This window comes from Vipera ursinii, assembly GCF_947247035.1.
Source record: "Vipera ursinii genome assembly, chromosome: 5".
Taxonomy (NCBI): Eukaryota; Metazoa; Chordata; class Lepidosauria; order Squamata; family Viperidae; genus Vipera; species Vipera ursinii.
The window spans coordinates 81,079,307-81,102,237 of NC_139518.1; the positions used below are offsets into that span (position 1 = coordinate 81,079,307).

The following is a 22,931-nucleotide window of genomic DNA, read 5'->3' on the forward strand; positions in this document are numbered from 1 at the left end:
TGGTGATGACATATAAAGCCCTACATGGCATGGGTCCGGATTACCTACGGGAGCACCTACTGCCGGCGTCAACTTCCCTCCGTCGTATACGCTCCCACAGAGAGGGCCTCCTCAGGGTACCACCGGTCAGAGAATGTCGACTGGTGACCCCCAGGGGGAGAGCATTCTCGGTGGGCGCACCAGTCCTTTGGAACCTCTTACCGGCTGAACTACGGATGGCCCCCGACCTTCGCTCCTTCCGGCGTGATCTAAAAACTTATCTATTCGAACAAGCCGGCCTGGTCTGATGGGCTTGGGGTTTTAACATTATTTTTAACTAACTTACTACATTGGGCACAATCATTTAACTTTAAATCTTGTATCCTGTATTCTTATTTTATTGCCCTGTACACCGCCCTGAGTCCTTCGGGAGAAGGGCGGTATATAAATCAAATAAATAAATAAATAAAATAAATAATATGCTATTATTTATTTATTTATTTATTTATTTGCCACCCATCTAGTCTAGAGGCAACTCTGGGTGCCTTACAAACAATACCGATACTACTACTACTCTCACTGCTTTTCCTGCTACTCTTTCTATTCCTAGCCTCCCCCTCTACCTCCTCCTCCTTTTCTTCCTTCTCCTCCTATTACTCTCTGCCCGATCAAGGGATATTTTAAGGATACTTATAATGACAAATAACACCAACCATTAATATAGCAAGGTTAGCTTTATGGTTTGCAAAAAAAAATTTAAAAAAATAGCGGCTTTGACCAACCTTAAAAGAGGAAGGCAGGGTAAAAATGAAATGATTAAAAAATTATAAAACTGAAAGTAGACAAAGAATACATCAAATTAACACCGAAACTCTAATTCTCTAGAACTTTAGATGAGAAGCAGATTAGAATTATGACAACATTCAAAGCAAAATTTATAAAAGTAAAATTAAAAATCTCTGACAAATAAATCTTCTTTTACATGATATCTGGATTGGTAGCAAACATCAGAACATTTAGACAGTATAAAAAAGATATAATTCTAGTACTCGTACAAGGACCTGTTGGTGCGCTTCCTCAGGTGATCTTAAAGCACAGGTATCTTTATAAAGAAATACACAAAGAAGTGTGGGAAACATTGCCCCCTATAGCACAAAATCTCTATTACTGTATGTACTAAGCATCTTCTTAGTATTGGCTAATCTTGTAAGTTCCTAAATTCAGCAGAAGGAAAACACAAAAAAAGGGGGGAGCGTGACTAACTAAGGAGAAGTCCGTTCTCTAATGGCTGTCAACTGCAAAAATATGTCTTGTGAGCTGCTGATTGACAATGGTGGGTGACTGAGTGCTTTCTCCTGAGATGGTAGGAGTGATATACTTATGGGAGCACCTGCTGCTGGCGTCATCTTCCCTTCGTCCTGTGCGCTCCCACAGAGAGGGCCTCCTCAGGGTGCCGTCGGTCAGAGAGTGTCGGCTTGCGGCCCCCAGGGGGAGAGCATTCTCTGTGGGTGCGCCAGCCCTTTGGAATCAATTACCGGTTGAGCTCCGGATGGCTCTCGACCTTCGCTCTTTCCGCCGTGATCTGAAAACCTATTTATTTGAACAGGCCGGCCTGGTTTAAGGGGTTGGGGTATTCTTTAATTATTTATTATTAGGGCTTAATTAATTTAATTTTATTTTAACTTTTGTATGTAATGTTTTTTATTGCCCTGTACACCGCCCTGAGTCCTTCGGTATAGAAATTCAATAAATAAATAAATAAATAAATAAATAAATAAATAAATAAATAAATAAATAAATAAATAAATATAAGGCAGTCTCTGAAGAAGCTCTCACTAAGTGAGTCAACCAGGAGTGTAAGTAGGTGTTTGTCAGTGCAGTTTGGTAGGAGACTCTAAGCAAAAAATCCCCAACAAATTTTCTATGTAGGTGGCTAACTTGAGGGTCTAAGAATTTAACAAGAAAATAAATTTTTGTGGCGCCTTGATGAAAAAAAAAAATGAAGGTGGACAATCAAGACTTGCTCATTGCAACCTGCTTATGAAATTTTTATATTTCTCTCTGTAAACCATTTGCTACTTATTTAGAGTACAAACTTGTAGTGATCTTTGAAAAGGCCAGGGGACTCAGACCATACTAAGCCATGAGACAGGATGAAGACGTATTAGATCCAATAAAGGAGGCATGACAAGAGATCATGGAAGAAGCTAAGGAAGGCAATCAAAGAAGAAAGGTAAGCCCAGAGAACCAACTTGTAGTGTTCATCAACAGCTTTCAGGCCCTTGAAGAAAAAAAAACAGGCTTTGAAGCTTCAGGGAGAAAAAGAAATGTTATGGAACAAAAGGTAGGACAGTTGAAAAACAGAAAAGATGCAAATATACCTTGCAAGAAAAAAAAATAACTCTGATAATGATTCACAGCTGCGAAGAACTGTAACAAATGTGTGCAAACCAGAGCTGCTAGTGATATTTGCCAGAAGCAAGGATAAGGGTGGGAGATGACAGAACAACTCCTAAGGCTTACTGACTACACTGTACATTGTTCCTTCTAATGCATTGTAACTAATCATTACAAATTATAGCTACCACAGCATCACATGAATGCTGACTATTTTGAAAGGGAGTTCAAGAACCTTGGGGGCTCAGGTGATGTTCTCGTGCTTCTTCTGAGTCATGGAAGAGGACTAGAAAGGGAACAGAATACTACAAGCAAATACCTGCTTATGCAAAAGGTTTTGATGGAAGAGATTTGGCTTCTGGAACCAATAGCCAAATTCTCTGGATGGAAGAATTGAATGGAATGTGCTTTAAAGTGGAGGGTAAAAAAATGTACGCAGCTCTGGGTGTAATGGACTTCTCAGAGCCTGGGAAAGGGAATGGTAGTTTGCAAAATATTACTGGGCGACACTTTCCGTATCTGCAAAGCAAGTAGCAACCTCTTCATTGCCTTAAGCTGTGATCAGCCAGAGAGCTAAAAGATCCTCATCCTAGTAAATCTATAGATAAATGCAGTGGTGGGATTCAGCCAGTTTGCACCACCTCGGCAGAACTGGTAGCTAATTTTTTGTTGCCCAGGCCCAGAATGGACTGCCGGAAGTGGTATCCACACAGAGAACCAGTTGTTCACATATTTGAATCCCACCACTAGATAAGTGGATTGTAAAGTACATACAAGATTCTGTAACCTCACCCGTTCCTTCCCTTTGAATGTACCTGGTTAATAAGATCTTGTGAAAATCTAATCTTTCTAATTGTGAATGATACCTATTTAGGCATTTGGAAGTGAGATTGGAGGGCTTTACTTTATTGCCTCTTGCGTGAGTTGGAGATGAAAACCCCGTGGTAAAAAAACTCAGATAAAGATTTGTGGTCTATAGAAGGAAGAGAAAATTCTGCTGCAGTGAGGTCTATTAAATCATTCAGTGACAACACAGAGAGAAGATTGGCTCCCAAAGTTCACAGCCTTCATTGTCTGTAGCTTAACGATCAGCATATGGGAAGTAAGCAATATTGGCTTGAACTCAGTGCAGGAAGGAAATATGATTTAATAGCTATAACATAGATCTGGTGGAATGAGTCCTACGTCTGGAGTACCACAGGTAAAGGATGTTGCTTGTTCGAAAAGAACAGGTGGAGTGGAGAAGGAGGAAGACTAACTTGTGTTAAAAGTAAACACATCTGCTCATAAATCTTAGTGAATAAACTTGGCAGTGTTGAAAAGAGATTTGGAATAAAATAAACTCAGGAATAAACAAAACATGTACTGTCAACTATTGTTAGTTCTTGGTCTATTAACGAAAGAGATTTATTTGTTTGCTACAAGTACTTGTGTATATAAATTCTAACAACTATTGATGGTTTACAATAAGAACATTTTAAACCCCAACAAATAAAAACAATACACATAGTATCATATATACATGTATGTGTACACATACAAAAACACATATCCAAGCTTTATAAAACCCTAGTAAGACCATACCTGGAATACAGAATGCAGCCGCACGAGTCGTGATGGGGGTCTCCCGATACTCCCATGTAACACCTCTACTCCGCGAGCTGCATTGGCTTCCGGTTGCCCTCCGGGTGAGATTCAAGGTGCTGGTGATGACCTATAAAGCCCTAAATGGCTTGGGGCCGGGATACTTGAGGGAACACCTGCTGCCAGCATCAAGCTCCCTTCGTCCAGTGCGCTCCCACAGGGAGGGTCTTCTCAGGGTGCCGCCGGTTAAAGATTGCCGGCGGGTAACACCCAGGGGTAGGGCGTTCTCAGTGGGTGCGCCTGCCCTGTGGAACCAGCTGCCTGCGGAGCTTAGGACTGCCCCCGACCTCTGTTCATTCCGCCGGGACCTGAAGACCTGGCTCTTCGAGCTCTCTGGCCCAGGCTGAGAATTTTTTAATTTTAATTTTAACTGGGTGTTTTATTTTTCTCAGGGTTTTATTTAATCTTTTTAAATTTGTTTTAACGTTTGTATTGATTTTCTTTTAAATGCCCTGTAAACCGCCCTGAGTCCTTCGGGAAAGGGCGGTATATAAATCAAAATAAATAAATAAAATAAAATAAATAAATACTGCAACGGGTTTTGGTCACTATACTGCAAAAAAGATATTGAGACTTTGGAAAAAGTTCAGAGAAGAGCAACTAAAATGAACAAAGGCCTGGAGACTAAAACATACGAAGAACGGCTGCAGTACTTGGGTTTGGCTAGTCTAAAGAAAAGAAGAAACAGGGGAGACATGATAGCAGTATTCCAGTATTTGAGGAGCTATCACAAAGAAGAGGGGGTCAAATTATTCTCCAAAGCACCAGAGGGCAGGCAGGACAAGAAACCATGGTTGGAAATTGATCAAAGAGAGAAGCAACCTGGAATTAAGGAAGAACTTCCTAACAGTGAGGACAATTAACCAGTGGAAAAGCCTGCCCTCAGAAATTGTGGGTGTTCCATCACTGGAGGTTTTTAAGAAGAGACTGGACAGTCACTTGTCTGAAATGATATAGCAGTGATGGCAAACCTTTTAGACACTGAGTGCCTAAAGAACCGGCCCACCCCCTGCCCTGCACCTGCCCTGCCCCCCGTCCGGCCGCAGGGCCACCTACCGCCTCCATGGCTCACCACAGCAGATCACCCAGGCAGCCCTGTAGCACCGTGTTGGCTACACCCTCCACCCGCACCCCACAGCATCATCTGCATGTGACAATGCACGAGGACAGAGTCTTGTCCCTGCTGCCCGACTGCCATGTCCTTGGCTGCGCTGCTCCGCGTGGGCCACGCCTGGGGGTGACTCTCCTCCGTGGGGGCTGCTGGTGAGGAGGGGGCTGCGAGGGGAGTTGGGCCTGGGGCAATGGGGCGTGTGGCCACAGAGAGGGCTTTGAGTGCTGCCTCTGGCACGCGTGCCATAGGTTCACCACCAATGAGATATAGGTTTGCCTGCTGCAGCAGGGGGCTGGACTAGAAGACCCTCAAGGTCCCTTCCAGCTCTATTCTATTCAAGTCTTCTGGCAACTATCTGGACAACTCCTTGTAATTTTCTTGGCAATATTTTTTTGTAAGTGTTTTGCTAATATCTCCTTCCTAGGGGGTGAGAGAGAGGGACTGGCCCAAGGTCACCCAGCTAGCTTTGTATCTAAGGCAGGACTAGGACTAAGTCTCCTGGTTTCTACGTTGATGCTTTAATATATTTTCCACAAGCTACTTTCTTTCAGATGAAATAGTAATAGAGTAATGGCAGGGTATTTAATGAACCTAGTGGAACATACTCTGCAAAACATGGTCCTTCAAAAACATTGATGACCCAACTTGCTGAAACCTTTTTTCTCTCAAAAAGGTACAAGAAAACCAGCTACCCTTGGTCTGATACGTAAATGAGAAGATATGGCAAGAAGTAAGAACATTGGGGAGAAAATGACTAAGTAACATGAGAGTTCTTAAGAAATTTAAAATCAAGTTTAGAGATGTAGGATGGGAGATACTTGACTTGATAGTACATAGGGAAAGATAATGGAACAGTAATTGATCATAAACTGAATATGGTTGGACAACTTGATGTGGCAGGTATAATAGTGGGATAGGTCAACCGAGTGATACTGCATGGGAAATGAATGTCCCATTTTTGTGTGTACTGGTGACACAAAAGACAAGTTCAGATAGGTGTTATACCCTAACACCTTTCTATTCTGGTTCTCATAGTCAAGAGAGACTGTAAAAGTTGGAAGTGCTTAGTCTTTAGAAGAGAAGAATTTGATGGGCATGTTAGTTGTCTTCATATAATGGAAAGGATGTCACCCAGTAGGAAGTCAAGATATATTGTCAGTTATTATGGAGTTTAGAACATACAGTAGAATACTGGATTGAGGTTAATCTGTAGCCTGTACTTTAATTGATGTGATCAGTTGGAGGGTAGTCAGACAGATATTTATTTTGGATTTCCACAGAGGGCAAATATAGTATTCAATATTAAATGCCACTTCTAATCACTACGATTTGGGAAATGTTCATATTTTACAGTGAAAATGAAACAAAATCCCAGGAAAGGCATTGTAATAGTTTCAACTTGTTTTGGTTCTCCCAAATCCTTGGATGTCATGTTCCACTCCAAAAGTTTGCGTTATAATTGAATTGTAATTTTTAATGTGACAGTGAGAAATGATTACATGTGGGAAGTGATCTTATTAACTATATTTGAATAATTAAAATTAAATTATAATTTTGCCTTGGCTTTATTTTCTGGAGTAGGTCATTTCTTGCATACCATTCCAAAAATGGATTATACATCTGAGCTTTAAGGCAATTTACTTTGATTTACAGAAACCACGTAGCTTTGGATTCTGGGCCATTTGAACATTCATATAACACAAATGTTTCATAAGAATTATACCAATCATTCAGAATAAATATGGGACTAAAAAGTTCCGTTTAGCTTATGAGTAGATTTTAGAGGGATATTGTTATCTTAGTGTTAGTACTTTGTGTCAGAATCCATTTATATCACATTTCATAATTGTATAGGTAGAACAACATGCTATTACTGGGGATTCTGCCATCTCTCCGAGGGGGGGGGAGAGGATGGTTACTAAAGCGATTTTCAAACAGGGGATGTTTTAACGGGGGAAGGGAGGGGGACAGACAGATCTGGTTTGTATCTTCATTTACAACTGAAAAGGAAAGCAATAACCATAAAACCAAGGAGAGTTCCCTTTCCCATGGAAGGACCTGACACCTAGCAACTGACGACAGCCTGACCAAATGGATGAGGGGAGGGGCTGAAATGGGAATGGTTTATATAGGATTGAAATGTAACCTTTGTCAGATTCCGTCTTGTATTCCCACAATCGATTCCTTCCTAGTAAACATTTTCCTTTTGGACTAAACTTGCATCCAAGAGTTCTTATTTCCTAAGATGTGGATTGAGGTGGGTCCTGACAGTAGACGGAATCTGCTTTAAGAGTCAACCTGGAAGGGAAAACCTTACCGGGGGACTTTGCAGCAAATACAAATGTCTGGCGACGAAGCAAGAGAGGAGGGAAGCCCCATGGAGGGGGAGTCTTCCCCCCAAATGGAATCCCAGAGACAATGGGAAGCTGAAGCAGCATATTCCCCCGGGGAAGAAGTGGTGGAGCAGTACGACCGAAAACCCCGGTGGTCGATGGGCGTTGGAAGGAAAAGTGAATGGGAAAAGGCTTCGGGAGAAAAGACCCTGAGGCGTAGTAACCACCAACTGGAATGGAGGCAAGAGATGGAGAGTTCCCTGCACGCCAGCGAGGAGGAGCGAATCCTGGAAAAGGCCATTGATTTGATGAAAGCAACCCTGAGTTCACTGAGGGAGGAGAGAGCTGAAAATCGCAACCGAGGCAGCGCCTGGGGACGCAACTGGAAAGGTAACGGAGGGGATCCAACACCTGAAACCCCGGGGCCATCCAATGGAACAGGAATTGCTGCCTCAGCAGTACCCCCCCCCCCAGAACCACAGATGGGGACCAGTATGAGGAGCGATACCGGCCACGGCGCAGACAACGCTCCAGCCAAAGACTCCCGCCCCTGGAAGTCAAATTCAAGGGGGAGCCATCACGACTGGGATTTTTCCTAACCCAAGTCCTCAGCTACATGGAAGAGTACGGTCGGGACATCCCCAGTGACAAAACACGCATCCGAATTGTGCAATCTGCCCTGGACGGGACGGCTGCAGACTGGGTGGTGAACTTGCATGACTCCAACGCCCCAGAACTCAACGACTTCAACCGATTCATGTCATCTTTGAGGCGACGGTTCGAGGATCCTTTGGCTGACCGTAAGGCCCGGGAGAGAATCAAAACGGTGAGGCAGGGCAAGCGAGCAGTGGCTGATTATACCCAAGAATTCCGAGCCATTGCCAGCAAGCTGAACTGGCCAGAAGACATCCTCCTTAGTCACTTCAAAGACGGTCTGAACTACGACCTGTATGATGCTTGCCTGCCTCGAGGAGACCCACCCCACCTCGACGACTGGTACATCCTGGCGGAGGAAGTGGAAATAGACCTACTGAAGAGACACCGCAGAGGAAAACCATGGGGCCGCCTGCCACCTGAGCAAACACGCGAGGGGGAAAAACCACCAGCCACAGCCAAAAAATCAACAAGTTGCTTCAACTGCGGGAGAGAGGGCCACCGTGCTGCAGAATGTCGTTCAAAAGCCCCCCCCCCACGAAAACCAGAGGCATCATCCTCCAAGAAGCCGGGGAAGCCCCAAGGCAACACAAAAGAATCTTCCATGAAGGGGACAGAGGCTGTAGAGTCCACAATTCCTGCCAGGAACTGGGACTGGACTCCGGCCTGCACCGCAGGGACGGTGGACAACTCGGAAGACAGCTCAGAGGGAGAACCATTGGTAAGTGGACCCCTTCCAGCCATACTTAAGACAGTGACTATATTAGCTTCCCCTATGCCTGAAGCAGCCAAAATAAAAGCTCTGATAGACTCTGGGTGCATCCGCTGCCTTATCAGCCCAACGCTGGTGGAGAGATTGAGCATCCCAGTGAGGAGGCTAAAACATCCAATCTCTTTTAGTCAATTAGATGGGACAATAGCAGGGGGAGGACCAGCCACCCTAGCCACTTTACCAATCCACCTATCACTGGGGCCCCATGAGGAGGACATAACGTTTATAGTGGCCCCAGGCATGGAATGCCCAATGATCCTAGGACTGGAATGGCTGAAGAAATGGAACCCCGGGATAAACTGGAGGACAGCAGAACTCAACTTCCCAAAGGGGGGGCAGAAGAACTTAGACTCCAAAAGCACCCGCCCAACCCAGAGGGAGGAGACAGCAGCAGTGGGGAAAGAGAAGGGATTACCAGAGATACCGGAGGAATACAGGGACCTGGCTGAGGTTTTCAGTGAGGAAAGAGCAGATGAGCTTCCCCCCCACAGCCCCACAGACTGCACCATAGAATTCAAACCTGGGGCAAAACTCCCAAAACCCAGGATGTATGCCATGAGCCCAAGGGAAATGGCAGAAATGGAGAGATTCATAAAGAAAAACTTAGAAAGAGGATTTATTGAGCCTGCCAAACCCAAAGTGGCCGCCCCGGTTCTGTTCAGGGAGAAGAAGGATGGGTCCTTTCGTTTGGTTGTGGACTATAGAAATTTGAACACAATTAGTGAATGTAATCTGTACCCCCTTCCCCTAATGAAGGATATGTTATCCCACCTATCGAAAGGAAAGATTTTTACCAAACTAGACCTGAGGGAAGCATACTACCGTATTAGGATTAAGGAAGGAGATGAATGGAAGACTGCATTCAACTGCCCAATGGGGTGCTATCAATTCAAAGTATTGCCATTCGGACTGCAAGGGGCCCCGCAGTCTTTATGCAATTAATTAATGATGTGCTGAGAGAGCACCTATATAAGGGGGTCCTGGTTTACCTCGATGACATCCTTATCTTCACAGAAACCAAAGAGGAACATATCATACTAGTCAGACCAGTCCTGAAGAAGTTGCGAGCTGCCCACTTATATGCTAAATTATCGAAGTGTGAATTCCATCAGGAAAAAATCGACTACCTGGGATATCGCATATCTCCAGAGGGCATCGAAATGGACCCTGAGAAGGTCAGGGCAGTACTAGAGTGGGCACCCCCCCGCACACGGAAGCAATTGCAAAGTTTCCTGGGGTTTGCAAACTTCTACCGCCAATTCATCCCCGCATTTGGCCAAATAGCCATGCCCCTCACAAATTTGTTGAAAACGAAGGGGGGGTCACCCGTGAAACGCAGCCAGCCTCTGAAATGGTCAATGGAATGTCAAGCAGCGTTTGAGAGGCTAAAGAAACTTTTTTCTGCTGAACCTGTCCTAAAACACCCAGATCCCGACAAACCTTTTGTAATACAGGCAGATGCGAGTGATGTAGCGGTAGGAGCCGTACTATTACAAGAAAATGATGGGGGGACATTGCAACCATGCGCATACACATCCAGAAAACTCACAGAAACAGAACAACGCTGGCCAATATGGGAAAAAGAGGCATTCTCGTTGAGGTGGGCATTACTAACATGGCGCCAATTTTTAGAAGGAAATAAAATACCTTTCCAGGTCTGGACAGACCACAAAAATTTGGAAGCACTAAAAACGCCCAGGAAGCTCACTCCTAAGCAAGCCCGCTGGTCCCAACATTTTCACCGATTCAATTTCACTCTCAAACACTTACCGGGGGGAAAGAACTTCCTTGCAGATGCATTATCCCGCATGCCCCAATATAACAGCACAAGAGTTACTGACTTTAAACCACTTGTACCGGAACAACAACTGGCAGCACCAGTCACCACCAGGGCACAAGAAAAAATGAAGCCGAAGGTAGATAGCCAAACTGGAATAGAATTCAGGAAATCTTTGGAAAGTGATGAATGGTTCCAGAAAAATAAACATGTGTGCACAATTAAAGATGGACTGCCGTGGGTGGGGGAGAAGCTATATATACCTGCCACACAGAGAATCAATTTCATGCAACTGTGCCATGATACAAAATCAGCAGGACACTTTGGCTTTGTAAAAACCTTACACTTAACTAAAAGGCAATTTTGGTGGCCATCTATGAAAAAGGACATAGAAAGCTATGTGGGTAGCTGTCAAATTTGCGCGATGGCCAAAAGACTGCAAGGTAAACCGCCAGGTCTGTTACAACCGGTGGCAAACCCCTCAGCCCCATGGAAAGAAATAGCCATGGATTTTACCGTAGAACTGCCAGAAAGTAATGGAAACACCGTAGTCTGGACTGTCACAGATCTGTTCTCTAAGCAAGTACACTTCATACCGTGCCAAAAAATCCCGACTGCAAAAGCATTAGCAAAACTTTTTGTACAGCATATTTACAGATTGCACGGGGTACCACAACGCATCATATCTGACAGAGGGGTGCAATTTACGTCGGCATTTTGGAAAGAATTTTTATCCCTCTTAGGAACCACCCAAGGACTGTCATCTAGTCACCATCCTCAGACAGACGGAGCTTCTGAAAGACTTAATAATATACTTGAACAATATCTGAGATGCTATATTAATTTTCAGCAGTCCGACTGGACGGACCTACTGCCTTTTGCAGAAGTAGCATATAATAATGCAGTCCACTCAAGCACAGGTTACACTCCTTTTCAAGTAGCTACAGGCCAGAGTTTCAACCCAATACCAGAACTAACCCCAAAAGAACCGGTTATCCCTGATCTGAAGGAATGGATTGCTCAATTACAAAATACATGGCCAATCGTTAGGAAAGCGTTGGAAGATGCCAGAAAAGCATACAAGACACAGGCAGACAAAAAAAGAACCGATCCCACACCATTTAGGGTAGGAGAGATGGTATATTTATGCACAAAATACCTGAAATCACTCCAACCCTGTAAAAAACTAGGACCAAAATATATTGGACCCTTTCCAATTAAAAGAATCATAAACCCAGTAACAGTTGAATTAGAACTACCCAAAAATCTTAGATGAATACACCCAACCTTCCACTGCAGTCTATTAAAGAGAGAACAACAATCTCCACTACGAGAAAAAATCCCACCACCACCAACCCCCATCATGGTGGAAGGAGAACAACATTTTGAAGTGAAAGAAATCTTAGATTCCAGAAAACACCATGGAACGATACAATATTTAGTGGCATGGAAACACCTCCCCTCCTCAGAAAATGAGTGGGTTAACAAACTCCATGTTAAAGCACCTAAGTTGCTTAAGAGGTTTCATACAGAATATCCAAACAAACCAGGCTAACATTTATATGTTTTCTTTCCCCACAGATGGACTCATCTTTTTTCTGAAAGGAGAGCCGAATGTCAGAATCCATTTATATCACATTTCATAATTGTATAGGTAGAACAACGTGCTATTACTGGGGATTCTGCCATCTCTCCGAGGGGGGGGGGGAGAGGATGGTTACTAAAGCGATTTTCAAACAGGGGATGTTTTAACGGGGGAAGGGAGGGGGACAGACAGATCTGGTTTGTATCTTCATTTACAACTGAAAAGGAAAGCAATAACCATAAAACCAAGGAGAGTTCCCTTTCCCATGGAAGGACCTGACACCTAGCAACTGACGACAGCCTGACCAAATGGATGAGGGGAGGGGCTGAAATGGGAATGGTTTATATAGGATTGAAATGTAACCTTTGTCAGATTCCGTCTTGTATTCCCACAATCGATTCCTTCCTAGTAAACATTTTCCTTTTGGACTAAACTTGCATCCAAGAGTTCTTATTTCCTAAGATGTGGATTGAGGTGGGTCCTGACACTTTGTATGTATTTATGTTAAAGGGGAGTTAAAGCACATTATGAATTTGGTTAATTGTATATTATGGATAATTCTTATTTAGAATATGATTATTATAACCATAATCCTGTATTTAGCTCTGGGAAGTGGGGTGGGGTGGGTTGGTTTAGGTTGGGGGGATTTGGGGATATTTTGTAAAATCTTGTTTCTGTAAAACTCTTTAATAAAAAAAAGAGATAAAAAAAGAATTATACCGATCTTGCGCTGGTGTTAAGCAGCTTGATCTTTGCTTTCAGATCTGTACTTTTATTTCTCTTTGAATGAACAATTCATTAGATGAGTGAAAACAAAGTTATTAAATTAAAAATATATATTAAAAAACCAAAAAACCCCTGAAAAGTAAGGAGAAAGTCATAGCTGTACTTACCTGAACGAGCATTAATGCGAAAATGTGATGAACCTTCCAAAGAGTATATAATAGATTCTTGACCATATTCTCTTGATCGGTCAAAGTCAGTAGCATTTAGAAATAGCACGGTTGCTCCTTGAAGAAAGTAAGAAAAATTAGATGAAGGGTAGTTTAGAAGCCAAATATATTTTTTAAAATTTATATTACACTTGTATAGCTTACTAATGATTTTGATTTGCATAATTCATAGTCCAATAGACTTTTTTTTCTTGATACATTTTGTTTCCTTTTAATTTTTATCTGTAACCTTTCCAGAGCTACTACAGAGTCAGGCACTTTCGAAACTGAAATAATAAATCAATAAGACTTCTCTAAGTATGGTACAGAGTAAATTGGTTATCTGTAATCAAAATTTGTTGGGAAATATGGGTGGAGAAAAAGCAGAAAAAGTATAATAAAGAAATGGAATGATCAAAGCACTGGACTAGAGATCAGGATTCTGCGTAGCTAAACAGAAAAAAAATCCATGCATTTCCAAAAAAAACCCCTAAGGCCTGCCGTTTCCATTCTAAGTATCCTCTTAGGATTCATACTCCTTTCATTGTGAGATTTATATATGTCAACGAGAAGATGACAAGTTGAAAATGAGTTCCAAGGAGTGGCACCCAAAGCTTCATCCAATAAGGGCATGTGTTCAGGATAACTCCTCCCAATTTAGGTGGCAGCATGGTGGCTCAGCAGTTAAGACACTGAGCTTGTTGGCTAGAAAGCTGGCAACCCAGGTTCGAGACCCAAGCTCCATGAGACAGGGTGAGCTCCTGTCCTCACCCCAGCTCCTGCCAACCTAACTGTTCGAAAGCATGCAAATGCAAGTAGATAAATAGATAAATAAACGTCTGTGGGAAGGTAACAGCACTCTGTGATGTCATGCTGGCCACGTGGCCATGGAAATGTCTTCAGACAGTGCTGGCTCAATGGCTTTAAAATGGAGATGAGCACCGGCTCTGATAGACAGCAACAACTAGCAGAATAAAATCGACAGGGAATCCTTTACCTTTATTTACCTCCCATTTAGTTACAGTCAATAAATGCCTTGTGATTGACCGAGATTCTGATTTACAATTTTATTGAGAAAGTTTTTAAAAACAAGCACTTTAAAGTTCATATTTGAGATCACCAAAATAACAGACAAAAATGGGTAGCATCAAGTAAGATAGGACACAAGAAGCAGCAGAAAAGTTATAAAATTAAGCCGAGTATGTTAGTTGTAGAGTTTACAGCTAGTTTTTTCAAGAGGGAAGTTAATGCATTCTGCCTGCAATTGGTGTGAAGGGTGCACTACAAGTTAACATTTATAATTTGGAGATAAAAAATAATAATTGATATCCCATTCCATTTCTAAAATACAAAAACTGTAGGTATCTTAGTCTATCTCAGGGGTGTCAAACTCAATTTCATGGAGGGCCGCATCAGCATTGCGGTTGCCCTCAGGGGGCCGGGTGGGCGTGGCCTACTGGGTGGACGTGGCTAGAGTGCATATGGCCTACTGGGTGGGCGTGGCCAGCTCTACATCGTTGGCATCAAGGGCGCCTATGGGTTCCTGGGCAGGAGTGGGACAGATCTGAGGGTCTCTGGCAGAAGGAGGGTCTCTGGGCCAGGGCCAAGGCAGAGGGGGCCGTTCCCTCACTGTTTCCAGGATGGCTTCGTGGGCCGCATGAAACCACTTCGCGGGCCGGATCCGGCCCCCGGGCCTTGTGTTTGACATATCTCATGCTGTGGGTAAAGTAGACTAGTTCCTAGCCTGAAAGGTATTAAAATTAAGAATTTCTCTGTAATTAAATAAAAAAAACACTTAGGAAAAGTAGATGAACTAAGACTGTAGATGATGACCATGGCAAAGCCCAAAGGACTGGCGACTAATCTGCTTCTATGGATCCTCTCTAGATGAGACGAGAATGAGATTACCCACATGTGCTCTGGATGACTGTCCCCCATAAGAAGACTGCCAGGAGAAGAAAAAGAAATGGAAGCCATTGCATTGAAAGCTAGCTGGGTGGCTTTGGGCAGTCAGTCTCTCTCTCTCTCTCTCTCTCTCTCATATTCTCTCTCTGAGTGTGTGTCATATTCTCTCTCTCTTTTTTCTCTCTCTCTCTGCTCAAATCATGTCACAGTTTTGCTGTTTTGGTGGAACGATAAGGATTAGGATACAAACTGATCTCCTACCTGCCATGATATCCTCCATGACTGTGACAACATAGGAAGGCTTGCTAAATGTGGGTGGATTGTCATTTTCATCCTACAAAGATAAAAAGAGAATAAAAACTGCAGCACCTGATTTTAGCAGCAAAGCAGAAATGTCCACCACAAAATAAAAGAAATAGTATTTTGCTGAAACCATACATGGAAACCACCCAATGGCCCAATGTCATTTAACGAAGGAGCTTAGCAAATCCTATTAACTGAATTACTCATTCAATCTCTCTTCTTTGTGTTTGTTCCAGTGTTAACTTTTTTAAAAAAAAGAAGGACATACTGGAGAACACAGGGAGATGAGAACATACTGTATGCTAACACAAATGTTCAGAATATACTGAAATTCTGCTTTTTAAGTTTTGGAAGAATGTAAAACATAATGTAAACTCTTAGTCTGAAAATGTTTGACCCAAATAATGCCCCCCCGGTCTTGAATAATACCATTACACCCACAAAAACAAGCCCACACTTCTTTCTTTTACCCAAGGATCTCAATAGCGGCGGTCCCAAATTAGATCCTTCACTTACAAACAAGAATTTGCAGTCTGTTCTATTACCCACAGGATACCTCAGTGTCAGGTGCCCAAAGAAATGTCTTGTTATTCTTTTCCTCTATATATGCTTGTGTAACAGTGTAACCATTTGTTGATTGTGTAACCATTTTTGGGGGGGCTGCTATTATGTTGGGTGGGGGGATTCTGATGTGGGGATATACGACATGCTTTGCTCTGCCTATGCCATATTGCCCTTCCCCCAGGGGAAGGAATGCGCTCAAATACCATCACCCTTATCTGGAACATGGTTTGTGCTTGGAGCTAGAGGGAAACTAAATCCGGTGAGACCTTGAAGTGCGCACTGGAGATTCAGATGGATCCTGGGACCCTGGGGCGGGGGGAGGAGTAATGAATATTGCTTTTAATATTTGTGTGTTGTTGTTTTTTCCTCAGGCCTCACTTTGATTCCTTGCTGTCACTAACTCCTAATAAAAGTTTCTTTTGAGACAATGCCTGTTTCAAGAGTTCTGCTTTCTTGGAGATTTAGTTGAGGCAGGTCCTTACACTCAGTTTAAAAATCACTGCTGCAATACATAGATATCTTAAAGGCTGATCTGTCGAAATGAAACTCAGTATTCACATTCAGCATTCATATCTGTTGGAAAAGGTGCTCCTCACAGTGGTTATGTATTATTTATTGTTCTGCTGTCTGTTTTTCACCACTTAAGTATATTAAATAGGGTTTATAAAATTATGAAAGTAGTGTACAAAAGTACCAAACTGCATTAAAACATTACACCACCCTTATATTGATTAAAAACAAGCTGCTCGGGGAGATTTTGTAAAGCTAAACACCTGGATAATAGGCAAGAGGCAATTTCACAGCATTATTCTAATTTTAAAAGTGAATACAGGTGGTCCTCTACTTGTGAATGATTGTTTAACAACTGTTCAGATTAGTGACAGCCTTGAAAAGGGCGCTTTAGGGCTTATAAAACACTTTTGGCTGTCATAAAATGTTGTGCTGCCCCTAGCCTGGTCACATGACCAGTATTTCGGATGCTTGGCAACCAGCTCATATAGGCAGTGTCCCACAGTCACGTGATTGCAATTTGCAATGTTTTTTGCTGGTTTCTGGTGTGTTTTTGGTCAGTTTCTGGCAAAAATACGCCCATTCGGGAGAATGGATTCAGAATTACGGCTGTGTGATTCACTTAACAATCACCAGAAAAACAATTGTAAAATCAGGTTCAGGCACATGGGTGCCTTGACTTATGACTGTCATGATTTACAACCAAAGTTCTGGCCTCAATTGAGGTTGTAAGTCAAGGACTACCTGTACAGCATGGACACTCTCCTGTAGCTTAAATGGGAAACGTACACGTAGTCCTGGACTTATGACTCAACTGAGCCCAAAATTTCTGTTGCTAAGTGAGACCGTTGTTAAGTGAATTTTGCCCCATTCTTGGCACAGTTGTTAAGTGAATCACTACAGTTGTTAAGTTTAGTAACAGGGTTGTTAAATCTGGCTTCTCCATTGACTTTGATCGTCAGGTCACAAAAGGTGATCGCATGACCTCGGGATGCTGCAATCATCATAAATAAAAGCCAGTTGCCAAGCATCCAAATTTTGATCATGTGGCCACGGGGATACTGCAATGGTCGTAAATGTGAAAAATGCTCATAAGTCACTTTTTTCAGTGCTGTTGTAAGTTCGAATGTTCACTAAATGAATGGTTGCAAGTTGAGAACTACCTGTATGATGTAAAACATATTACGGTAACATAAACCTCCAGAAGTGAATATTGATATACCTCATTTAAAACACCTCTACACAGTTTTATTTTTCCCCCCAACCCAATAGAATGCTGGAAAAAAAATTACTTAAATGTCTTTCTATCTTTCGGCCAGCCAACTCTCTGAAAACTAAACACAATGGACCCAAATTTGATGTGGTGGACAACGCTGCCAAACCCCCCCCCCCACACACACACAAATTAAGTTTGAGAATGAGCTGGATCCAGGTAAGGGCTGCAAAAAAAAAAAAGCATTTTCTCACAGCATCCCAATTATTTCATTCTAAGTGTCCTCTTTGCCAGGTGACCTAAAGCCCAGTTTTGGCTAAAGGGCCGGCAAAAAAATAAAAAATAAAAAATAAAATCCCAGAATCCCTGGCTCTGCATATTTTGCCTACATTATTTTCAGAAAAGAGGTCAAAGAACCAGCAAAATACATTACACTGCAGTATCTGATGAGGAAAGTATTTTGTTAATTTGTATAAATCTTAGGGAAATTCAATATTATTTAATTATTTGCTGTATTAGACAATCATTAAAAAAGAAAAGAAAGTATATTAATTTTTGCCTTTGAAAGCACCCGGATCACACAGCCTTTGTATGATACCAATATATACCTAACTAATGTTTTAGTCATATCTTGTGAGTTCTAAAATATGAACAGAATAGCAAATTCAATATTACTAAATATTTATATTATTAATAGAGATGCTGTTATATCAAAATTTTAAGCAGTTAAAGTACTTTTAATTGCCGTGAATAGTAGTAATAATGCATTGTCACTCACAAATGCTTTGCAAGGAGTGTATAATTAAGTAATTAACTTCTTCACTTTTCATACGTTAATTTTTTTAAAATTAAAGCATGGATTATTCTGTTCCTTTACAGATTAAGACATGAACAGTGCTGTCATAGGCAGGAATACAATTACCGTATATACTTGAGTATAAGCCGACTCGAGTATAAGCCGAGACCCCCAATTTCATCCCCAAAAACTGGAAAAAGTTGTTGACTCGAGTATAAGCCGATCCGCCGGCGGAGGCTGGATCCGCGCTCTGCAAGCTTCTGCCGCCAGCAGAGGCTCGATCCGCCATTTTGCAAGCCTGAATACACAGGAATACCCTGTGTGGCCGCGGCTCTCGGGGAAGCCCTGGCTGTCCGCTTCCTCGCTCCACGCTGCCATTCGGGGCCCGCGCGTTCCCCGGGCAAATCGCGGTGCCCAGCAGGCGAGGAAACACGCCCGCTCCAGTCGCCCCCCCTTCCCTCAGGAGACGCGAAGCAAGTGACCGCCCGGAGCTTACCGAGGACTTGCTTCGGTGCTTCCAGGATCGCGCGCACCTCTCCCAAGCCACCGCCGTCCGGAGACCTGCCGAAGTTTGGGGAGGTTTGGGGAGGTGCGCGCGCACCTCCCCAAACCTCCCCAAACATCGGCAAGTCTCCGGACCTCCGTGCCCTGCCTGCCTGCTTCTTTCCGCTGCGGAAAGAAGCAGGCAAGCAGGGCGTGGAGGTCTGCTTCTTTCCGCAGCGGAAAGGAGCAGGCAAGCAGGGCGCGGAGGCTGATCCTCTCAAAGCTACCCAGAGCTGGATCTGGTGAATAGTTATTTAAAAAAATTAAATAACCATCCATCTGCCAAAATGACTCTAGGCAGTGTACAAGTTTTTTTTTTTAAAGGAAGAAATTTAATAATGCCTGAGCCCACAAAAACAATCCAACTTGTAACAACATTAACTGACTTTGGCCAGCAGACTCCACCTGTGTTTCCTTGGGATAATATCAGCAAATTTCAAGGCTGTCAATTAAACTGGGAAGTTGAAAAAATATCCCAAAAGAAAGCAGATCCCTTATTATTGCTGGAAAAAGAAGAATTGTTCAGTTTTTGTTGCCATGAACTGAGTAAAATAATAAATATACTTTATCCTGTATAATTCCACCGCCTTCCAATGAATGCACTTAGTGGCACCAAATTCCTACAATGTTTTGAACAACATATAGAATAACAGAGTTCGAAGGGTCCTTGGAGGTCTTCTAGTCCAGCAGGGGGCTCAAGCAGGACAACCTCATTTCAGGAAAGTAGCTGTCCAGTCTCTTCTTAAAAGCCTCCAGTGATGGAGCTCCCACAACGTCTGAAGGCAAACCGTTCCACTGGTTTATTGTTCTTGCTGTTAGGAAATTAGTTCTAAGTTGCTTCTCTCCTTCATTAGTTTCCATCCATCGCTTCTAGTCTTGCCTACCGGTGCTTTGGGAAATAGGTTGACCCCCTCTTATTTATGGCAGCCCCTCAAATATTGGAACACTGCTAGCATATCACCCATATTCCCTTTCACTAGACTAGCCACACCCAGTTCCTGCAAATGTTCTTCATATGTTTTAGCCCCCTAATCATCTTTGTTGCTCTTCTCTGCACTCTTTCCAAAGCCTCAATCTTTTTTTATTTTATTTTTTATTATTATTTTGGGAAGTGGGGATGGGCTGCAGTGATTCACAGCTAAGAAAAAGTTGTATAAGTGCTGTGGACTTCCATGGTGAAAGAAGGGCTATAACCGTTAACCAATACAAAATTGCAATCTGATTGGTACTACACCCTGGAGATAATTTTTTTATGTTACTTTCAAGAGAAGCACACCTACAGGGATCTCTCAACATTTGAAATTACCCTGAGAAATATATCGGTGAGGAGTGGGTGTTGTTATCCATACAAACAAACTAGCTGACTGGACAGAGGGAAAAAAAATTCAGCAGTGCAACAAATTTATGATAATTAAAGAAGAAAGAAAAATATTCAAATGTCATGGGTAAAGATCAGTGCATCTGAAAGCAGGCATAAACCTTTAAACACAATTTTTAAGTAGTCTGCAAAGGAGCCATTTTAGATGGCCAATTAAATATTTATTGTCAATAAATCATGTTCCACATTCCCTAGCATACAGTTTCACAATAGGAAACATCTTTTTTTTAAAGAAAAAAATCCAACAGAGGTTATTCAGCAGGAAGTACGTAACACTAGCAGTGATTTTATGTTCATTCTGCAAAGTATTCTGAAACATTATTTTCAGGATTAAAAAAAATATATTTAAAATAGGAACTGAATTACTTTTTTGTCCAATTGCAATAGTTATTTTACTTATTTGCTCTTCCTATATTTTCTATAATCTAATAGCCTCTATATGGAAATAAAAACAGAAAAATACTTTTATGAAATGTTCACTTTTCAACATGCATTTTCTTCCAGATGGTTTAAAGAAATCTGAGATCTCATATGTTTTTCTGCATAGAATCAAATTACCGGCAATCAATATACTTAGAGAAAGGAGAAAAACTGAAATACACTAAGAACAATCAAAGAAATTCAATAGTTTTCAAGTCTCTATTCAATTAGTCGGTACTCTGAACAGTACTTGAGGTTTTAACACATACACTTGTTGGAAAGCAAATCTTAAAATACTTGATCTTTTTTTCTCTCTGTTCCAGAAAAAAAACAACATTTTTAATGTCATTGCTTTCTTTTTGAAGGCATCTGAGCACAATATGCAAAAATTGTATTATGTTAAAGTGTGCCACAGACAAAAGTTTACATTTAACTGCCAGTTTCTTGATTGCAGTTTAAGATAAATGCCTGATTGGAAGGAGAAAGACAGAAAGAAGGCTGCAGCTGAGCAAACAGCCATGAACTTTTTGCTATAATTTATCTAAAAAACTTTCTGAACTAGTTTTAAATCCTGACTGACTCTTTTGCTGTCAAAGTCAGTAATTCAGGTAATTTCTGTTGTAATATATCAGGGGCCTTCAAACTTGGCCCTTTTATGACTTGTGGACTTCAACTCCCAGAATTCCTCAGCCAGCGTGCCTGACTGAGGAATTCTGGGAGTTGAAGTCCACAAGTCATAAAAGGACCAAGTTTGAAGACCCCTGTAATATATAACCAATCACTGTTCTGTACTTTTGGATTTTTGCCAGAAGAGAGGGGCTTTAATCAACATTGGCATCACTCATGACTTTTGGGGAAGCAATGGAGGATTGTAGATGGCCCACAGAAGACCCTGCAGATAAAAGAGAAGCCAGTGAATGAATTGGCTCCTGAGGATCATCGACAAGTTTGTTCCATACAATCTGCCTGTACAAGAGATTCTAAAAAAGTGATCTCCAGGGAGATTAAGTGCTCTTGAAGCCAGGAGAAAAATCTTCCTATCTAATCCAATACTCAGTGCCTTCAAAAGGACCCTGGGTTCACTTCCTTCCTTAGCTACTGTAGGAAGTTGCTTGTTATTGATTTTCTAGATGTTAAGAACTTTCTAAACGGCAAGTTTCATCACCCTGGGATAGTTTCCTTCTACCCCTGATGAAAGAAGTTTTATTAAATTTAAGGATTAAAAAATATAACTTAATTTTTGGGAAAACAGCAAAAGGGGATCAGACAAACTAGCTAACAGTAAAGAACAGCCTAATCAACCAACTCTGACAGGACAAGCCACCAGTACATAAAACAAAAGCAAACTCCATGCCTTTCTAGCACTGATGATGTGACATAGTTTGGTAATGAAACATCTGCAAATGAACAGTCAAGCTCAGAGAGTACCAAGGACAAATATTCTCTCCTATTGGTGGCCAGGCATTATTTATCGCACTTCAGACACATTATGAAAACATCTCGCTCTCTAGAATAGTCTGTAATCCTGAAAAGGGGGAAAGAAAGAGAAGGAGAGGTCGAATAGGAACAAAGCGAATGGAATTAGTTACAGTGGTAATGAATGCACCATTGGGAGACTCAAAGAACCAAATTGGTCATAGATCTTGGATAACAAGTGATTACCGTGAGTTAACATCAACGTGATGTCACATACTCAATAATCACCAATCATTATTGCCAGGTCCAAGGCTAGATTGGGTGATGAACCTTTGTGTGAAATTTTAGTCTTTTAATGATTATTGGTCTTTTTTTAGACTGTCTTATTTTGAATCTCCCTCCCCCCATCTCTCTCTCTCTCTCTCATGTTTCGGTTTTTCATTATTTTACTGCTGCATTTTGCAAGCCACCCAGAGTTGTAAGAAATTGGACGTTATACAAATTTCATAAATAAATGAATGAATAAATACATTGGGACGTATTTGTTCATGACGTTCAGGACTCAAGACTGACTTGAAGGCTTGCATGTGTATATACACAAACACACACACACACATACACACACACACACACACATATACACACACAAAAAGCCCCACATACAATAAGCAGACAGATAGCCAGGCAGTAATGTGCACT

The 22,931-nt window shown here is 42.0% G+C and overlaps 1 protein-coding gene across 1 annotated transcript in view; it reads right to left on the minus strand.

Moving 5' to 3' along the window:
• CDH23 (cadherin related 23) overlaps window positions 1-22,931 on the minus strand; it is a 375,051-nt gene that overhangs the window by 189,679 nt on the left and 162,441 nt on the right. Inside the window, exons 11-12 of the mRNA XM_083364767.1 lie at window positions 15,351-15,423; window positions 13,146-13,262 (exon numbers count right to left, since the gene is read on the minus strand). Of these exons, the coding sequence (XP_083220893.1) occupies window positions 13,146-13,262; window positions 15,351-15,423 (190 nt within the window). The remainder of the gene's footprint in view (window positions 1-13,145; window positions 13,263-15,350; window positions 15,424-22,931) is intronic.